Source organism: Mchenga conophoros, linkage group LG8, assembly GCF_057382185.1.
Source record: "Mchenga conophoros isolate Kocher_MC1m ecotype Shallow Benthic linkage group LG8, M_conophoros_male_GT1.1, whole genome shotgun sequence".
NCBI classification, from domain to species: Eukaryota; Metazoa; Chordata; class Actinopteri; order Cichliformes; family Cichlidae; genus Mchenga; species Mchenga conophoros.
Window position 1 is genome coordinate 2,622,416 of NC_140533.1, and position 7,656 is coordinate 2,630,071.

General features: G+C 37.0%; 1 protein-coding gene across 6 annotated transcripts in view; it reads left to right on the plus strand.

Moving 5' to 3' along the window:
• LOC146567902 (ryanodine receptor 2-like) overlaps window positions 1-6,776 on the plus strand; it is a 327,426-nt gene extending 320,650 nt beyond the window's left edge. For all 6 annotated transcript variants that reach the window (XM_085283596.1, XM_085283600.1, XM_085283597.1 and 3 more), the window contains one exon: window positions 1,594-6,776. In XM_085283596.1, the coding sequence (XP_085139722.1) occupies window positions 1,594-1,689 (96 nt within the window). In that variant the 3' untranslated portion in view covers window positions 1,690-6,776. The remainder of the gene's footprint in view (window positions 1-1,593) is intronic.
• Window positions 6,777-7,656: the final 880 nt, after the last annotated feature.

Below are 7,656 nucleotides of genomic sequence, written 5' to 3' on the forward strand. Positions count from 1 at the left end.
AATGTTTTTGATTTGGTAAATTATAATTATTGCTGTTTTCTATAAATTTAAAGTAAAGGCATTATTATTTTTTATTAAGATGCCAAATGGGTTACTTATTTGCATTTCAGAACTAAAAAGTCCTTTTAGTAAACGCTATACTTGATTAATTTCTGACTTCTCAGAGAGATCCAGTACGCTGTTCAAATGTTTGTTTTTATGACATTTGGGCTCATCAATGCCACCACTAAAGGCATTGGATTAGGTTTGTTGTTTCAGATTTCATTCTGTTGTTCCCCCTGCACCTTACTTTGACTAACTTTGCATCTTTACTCACAATGAGGCGCTTTCACACTATTGACATGTTAGTTTATGCCTCTCAGTCTGATTTACCTATAACGCCCGTTGTGAATGCATAAAATGCAGGGCTTTATGCAGGGGATGCTGATTGGCTGGTCACCGATTGGGGTGGAGAACATTGGAAATCAACCAGTTCCAGTCCATGGCTGGTCAGTGGGTGCACCTGTAGTGATCGTCTACTCTCCCTTTTGCTGGATTCCTTCTTTTGGTCACTCTGGTTTTCTTTTCAGTTGTTTTAAGTTTTTCCGCTACTTCAAGTGCAGTTTTTAAAGTATAAGTGGAAGCTAAAAAATATTCTTAGTTAACTTCTAGCATTCACTTCTGTGGTATGAGCTATGGGTCCACTCAGGGGCTTTTAAACCCCAGTATATCAAATGAACAAATAACGTGTGATTCAGACAAATACGGCTTGTAGTAAGGGATGAGAATTTATACAAATTTAGCAAATTCAATACCACTATTGATGTCACTTATCAATTCTCTTATTGATTCTCATTGGGTTCTGATTGGCTCTGCTTGGAGCGTCTAAGCAGCATATCAAAGACATTACATCGGTGCATATTAATTGCATGTTTTGTGGTCAAATGTTTGTGCATGTTTAAAGCATTTCCCTGTTTTGTTGTGATCATATCTGGGGTCATTATTCGAAATAAGTAACATATTACAAATATTACCCAGAGCACTTTTCTTAAAAGTAATATAGTATGTTATTTAATTACTCACCATAGGAATTCTTTTGTTTTACACCACTTGTTACATTACTTTTCTGTTTCTCCGTGACCTGAAACACATTGTCTTATAATTACCATTTAACAATATAAAACTGAGGATACAGTCCCACGCACCAACACAAATCCATATCCCAATGAGCACACATATGAGCTTTCTTGTAGTATTTAGGCATGAGCACAAAGCCGACAGCACAATGCAAAGATGAAAACCAGCACAAAGATACTTTAAAGTGATCACCACAGGGATTCTGCTTTAGAAACATGAACACATAGAAACAGACGCTGCATCCTGACTGCACATCACTGCCTTTGTTACCTGTTGAAGATCAGGTCTTACTGCTGGGCTGGGGTCAGCTTTAATGTCACTCTGGGTTCTAGGCTAGCTTTGTTCATTTCAGTAGGTACCTAGAGGTTACAATGCTAGTACTAATTTCCATGATGAACAAAGCTGTTGTGATAATTACACTTTAAATGTAACACACATGAAGCAAACCCTCCTTTCCTCTTCCTCTCTGTCTTTAAGGAGTCTTACGTATGGAAAATGTACCAGGAACGTTGTTGGGAGTTTTTCCCCGCTGGTGACTGTTTCCGGAAACAGTATGAGGATCAGCTCAACTGAGTCGACCTTGGAGTGACAGACTCTTAACTCTGAAAGGCCCACTGCAGCCATCTGGCCTCTGCTTGTCCCTCAAACATTTATTACTTTTCTGAGGAGGCTGTATTCTACCAAATGATGGGTTCCTCTCTATGCGTCATCTCTCCTCAAGTGGCCACGCTCTTCAACGGGACACACCCTGCCATTGTAGTCCAGACAGCCAGCTCCACCCCCCGGCCTTCAGCACACTCTGTTCGGAATGCTTTTGAAACCTTGTACATAGAAAACTTCAGAAAATATGATGTACAATACATGACAGGTGGCAGGTCTAGACTTTTTTCACTCTGATGACTTCTGTGCTTCATCTTATTCTATATTCAAAGTAACTTGCAAAAAATACAAAGGCTTAATGGACTGACGGTAAAACAAGAAACCTAAAGAATGTTTTACTTTTAATATGACCATGTCTACGGCCTTTCATGTTTATAATGCACGATTCATAAAGGTACAGGTGGTGGATACAATAATCAAACAAGTTGACGACTTATTCTGGCAAGAAGAACTCTGCAGCAAATCTACACTTCAATAAGCTTAAAGACGTGCTGACCTGAATACAATGGACAATGAAAATCGAACACAGCACCAAAGTGGAGACTTCAGAACAATCACAAAGCTGAATGAAGCCCCTGTGCAATGAGGAACATTTTCACAAACAGAGCTGCTGTGTTGAGTTGGATTACAGTTTGGTCCAAAGTGTTTGAACAATGACACATGTTCTTCTCACGTTACTTACTTATACCACCATCACAGTGGATCTCAAGTCAAACAATCTAGATCACTAAATACTTGATTTGCCTTCAGCTACTGCTTGTTTGTGTTCTTCTGCCTTCACTTTTTTGTTCGGTAAATGAAAAGCATGCTCTTTTGGGTTGAGATCAAGTGAGAGACTTGGCCATTGAGGAATATCACATTTCTTTGGCTTAAGAAAACCTTGAGGATAAACATATTTTCAAAAGCTAGCCACGTAGTAAACACCCTTTATCACTGTCAATTTATCATTGTCAATAAAATCAAATAAAGTACACACCACTGGTTACACTCAAGAAGAGGAAGGCAAGAATACACTTTGACAGAAAACATTGAAAAGAGTCGACCCGGTCCTGTATTAAGTTCTTTAAACAGATGAAACCTAGGCTGACATGAACCAGAATGATGGGAAGAGAAAAGTATGGAGAACAAAAGGAACGGCTGATGATCCAAAACACACCATCCATCAGATGTGATACAGTGCACTGGCATGTGGGGCTGCCAGTGGAACTGGGTAGAAACAGCAGAATTAATTGTGAAATGTTCAGGGCTGTACTCTGCTCAAATTCAGCCAAACTGGTTGGAAAGCATTTGTCAGAGCAAACTGATAATGACCTCACCACAAAAGAAACCCAAGAATCTCTCAGTATTCAAGAGATATTCTTCAACAGCCAAGTCAGTCCCCTGATCTTAACCCAGTAGTTTTATTTATATGCATTTTATTTATTAAATTAAAAACATAATGGTGAAAAACTCACAAACGTGCAGTAACTGAAGTCAGTGGAAGTACAGGCCTATGGTGGACAGTGTTGGTCAAGTTACCTGAAAAAAGTAATCAGTAACTAATTACCGATTTTGCAATAGTAATCCCTTACTTTACTCGTTACCTGAAAAAAGTAATCAGATTACCATCTCTGATGGTGGATCTCAAGGGAAGAAACATTTGGCGATGTCTGTTGGGTTCTAGACTTCAGGCAGTTACTGACCGAAATTACTGATGGATTTATGGACCTAAGTATAAAAATTGTTGTAATATCTAAATAAATAAAGCAGTATTTTGTTAAACTCCTGGAATTAAAGGTAAACGACAGTTTGGTCATGTGATTAAAAATCCACTGTGGGGTTGTAAGAGGCAAAATTGAAAAAACAAAAACATTCTGTCATTGGGCACTGGACCGGACTGTAAGTTCACTGTTGATCATGCTGTGTCCACACACTGTACCATGCCAGCACTGTGTGTGAAGGGACCCTTAATTATATGCTCATGGCTTACCACATGTTCATCAAGTTCATTTTGCTCCACTTAAAAAAGTCAAAGCATGGACAATTCATAATCCTCAACCAGCTTTCTGATATACCTAAATAAATACATAGCTTATAAAATGATTGAATCCATTACTGTCTTTGATAATTGATTTAATGCATTTTTTGTTTGTTTTGTTAATGTTTGTCGCCGGTAGTAACAGGACATCAGAGATGTATATTTTTCAACACTCATGTTCACGGTGATAAATGCGAACAACTGCTGGTCAGTCAATGTCAAACCCCAGTACTGGGCAGGATTAGAAGAGCTTAACAAATGTGTATTGTGTCCAAATCTTCAATATTTTGTTGTTGTGTAAGGAATACGACAGGCTCGAGGCGCCACTAGCAGGGCTTTGTTTTTTTGTTTTGTTTTGTAAAGCTTAGTAACATTTGTTAATGAAAGCTTGTGATTTTCTGAAAAAGCAATATCAAAACAATCCAAAAAAGAAAAACAAATAGAAAATATAATAAACAAACTATAGAGATTTATTTGTTCTAGAAGTTTATGGCTGCAGATATAGCTGCATGCTTGTTAGCTAAGAGGAATAATCAGCCAGAATGGAGCAATCAGATGGGTTTCCTGCAGTACTAGAATAGCACAACAAAGCATGAGGAGACAGAAAGGGGGGACGGGAGGTTGCAGTGCCTTATCTAGCTGGGGAGGATCTATGAAAGCTAGACAAGAAGAGTAGCTTCATAATAATACCATATACAAACTGAGGAGAACATATGAAGCTAAGAGTACCACAGAATAATATTCTATAGAAGTAGAAGAAGAGAAGGACTGAAGGTTGACCAGAGCAGAAATGCACACATTTCAGTTGTGCAAACTGGGGTGTTACAATTCCAAAAGGTATCATAGTTGACTGTAACTAGCCTCAAACCAGGGTACAGTAGATAAACTTAGGGCTAGGTTACATTTTAACCACATTTCGTTTTGTACAACATTCCTTCAGTAAATCATTTTTTTCTGTTTTACAGAACTTCTAATTCCATTAGTTACCATCATCTTGAAGGGTTCAGTTGAAACGCTAAACAACCATCACAGCCTATTTAGAGTTAAGATTAGGGGTACGGTTAGCATTAAGTTCATATTTACCAGGTTGTAAATTCAATTGGAATTTTCACCTATTTAATATATTCAGCTGAAGTCTAATAACAGAAATTCTGAAGGTAAGATGCATGTATGAGACCTAAGGTAATGTCTTGAGAACAGTAATGTTATGTTTAGCATGTAGCTAAAATGTAACCTAACCTCACCTTTAAGTGGGCTGTAAGTAAGTTGGTGGATGTTAAAAGGTTAATGAAATTTTTCGTATTTAATCTGTCTTTATAAAAACACATTTGGGGAAATATACAAAATATGTTTAAATTGACACCAGCTTACTCATCAGAATACAACAGATGTTGCTCGGTGGACCTAATAAGACAACAGGTTGAGTGTATGCTGCAGGTTCTGTTCAGCTATATGAGTGATGCAGAATAAATATATTTTTTTTATTGTATAATTTCTGATACTGCTATACAACCAAGTTTAAAGATCAACACTTGTCGTGGCTTTGGTTAGAAATCAGCAGCCATGTGTTACAGTCTGTGGGCTACTATTTTCAGTTTCTTAGAAATTGTAATAGTTACATCTCACTTAACTAGCAACAATTAACATTCCATGGAACACATTTCACAACTTTCTTGTCAAATAAGGTTCAGTAGTTCATGATATGCATTTTTGTGATGTTCTTATATAATAATTACTTTTATTGTAAACACACCTCCCTCTCAAAAAAAGTCTAAAAAAAATATTTGCATGCTAATGGGGAATATTGAGTAGGTATAATAAATACACTAAATCTCTGCTGCCCATAATGTATCCATTCAGATTCTCTTAGTTATTTAAGATAAATCATTTAGGTGTTGTGGGATGAGTTGTAACTCATTAAGACATTTTACCACAATTGTATTTGAAAAATAAGACAGTAGGCCCTGCTTTTCTGTCATTTAACCATCTCTGTTTGTAAAGGTTTGCTTAAGTTGGTTCTGAGGTCAAGCAAAAGACCTTAAGTGAGTTTAAGAGACGAATCACTTTTACCATTGTATATCTCAAAGAAAGAGGTAGAACAAATTAAAGCTTACTTAACTTTGTCTCAGAAGTAATTTAAGTTTTATATTTATTCAGTTATCTTTTATTTTCAGATAATAAAGAAGTAAACTGAGGTTTTGTTATATTTGTCTCACTCGATCTTAAAGGTGCAACAAGTAGCGTAATATTTCACTGGCTCTAACCTATAGATTTTGTTATCTGTCACCCTTTTATCTCTAAAACCCAAAACTGTCAGTAGTAGAGTGTGAGAAAGTTGAAAGGAATATCAGTTCAACTTGTATAAACTGTTTAACAGATTTAAGCTGCTGTTTGATGCAAAGTGTTTGATAATAAATCAGGCAGCTTAAAGTATGATGCAGTTTGTCAGAGAAGACAATGTCAGGAAGCCTATAAATGAAACTCTAGACTTTGCTGATGGAGACGCATTGGTAGGAACATGTTTGTTGTTAATGCTGTTGTGTTTAGGCTGGCACTAGAGGCCACTAAAGAGCCATGTTTACTGGTTTCACCTTTAAGTGAGTGCTGGTGCATGTGTAACTGATAACTGATGACTTTAACACTGATAACACAGTGGATGTCACAACTGCAATCAACCAGTGTAAGTGTCTTGAATTGTGTTCACTACCATGCTGATGCGATGCCTCATTTTTATTTATTCCAATCCCTTTTCAGACTGAACCACGCCATTACCAAGTGGCATTTTGCTCATGTAAAAATAAATATTTTCCATATGTATCATGAAGGGGGAATGTTTAGTTTGCCACAAAGTCTACTTCATGTAGTAATTATGAGTAGGCTATTGCTACTTCTGAGAGACGAATGTGTAAAGAGGAAACTGATCTATAAGCAATGATAGATTTGCATGATTTTGAAAATAAAATTTTATTTATTAACTTGTTAATTGTAGAATGCTCTTAATTCAGCTGAATTTGTTAAATTTATTTCTAAAGATAATTTCTTTTCTGTGGTAACTTGTTACATAATATATACAGGCTGTAGGCACTTACATCCATCCATTTCCTTATCCAAAGATGAGTTTTAGTGGCAGCCTAAGCTGATCTTCTGGCCTCCTCCTGGGAGTGTCCTGAAAAAAAAAAAAAAAACACTCCGAGGAGAGGCACAGGGATGACCTCCTCATCAGATGCCTGAACCACTTCAGCCAGCTTCCTTCAATGTGAACTAGCAGCAACTCTGCTCTAAGCTCCCTTTAGATCAGCGGTCCCCAACCTTTTTTGTGCCCGACAATATTTTCATGGACCGGCCTTTAAGGTGTCGCGGATAAATACAACAAAATAAAACTAGTACCGGTACCGAAAAAAAGAAGATTTATTCATAACACACGTGAAAAGACCCAGGAAAACAGAGTTAACGATAAAAACGATAACGAAATAACGCTGAAAACCGATAAAAACCCTGAAAACCATACATTTCAAGGTTCAAGGTTCTTTATTTGTCACATGCATAGTTATACAAGTATAACACATAGTGAAATGTAGCCTGACATGCTCCTCGACATGTGCAAAAATGGGAGGGTAGAGGAAGAACATTATATATATATATATAGTATATACATTGGGTGAATGTGCAGTAAGAGCAGCAAGCAGGTGAATTCTGTACATTAATATGAATAGACATCTGACTATTTTACAGAATAGACAATATACACATATTTAAAATTAAAGGAATTGAAATGTACATTGTGCCTTGGTTTAGTGTCTGGAAGAGTCCTGCCTCAGTCAATTATAGATGATGTGAGAGGGCAGGTGTGTGTGTTTAGGGCC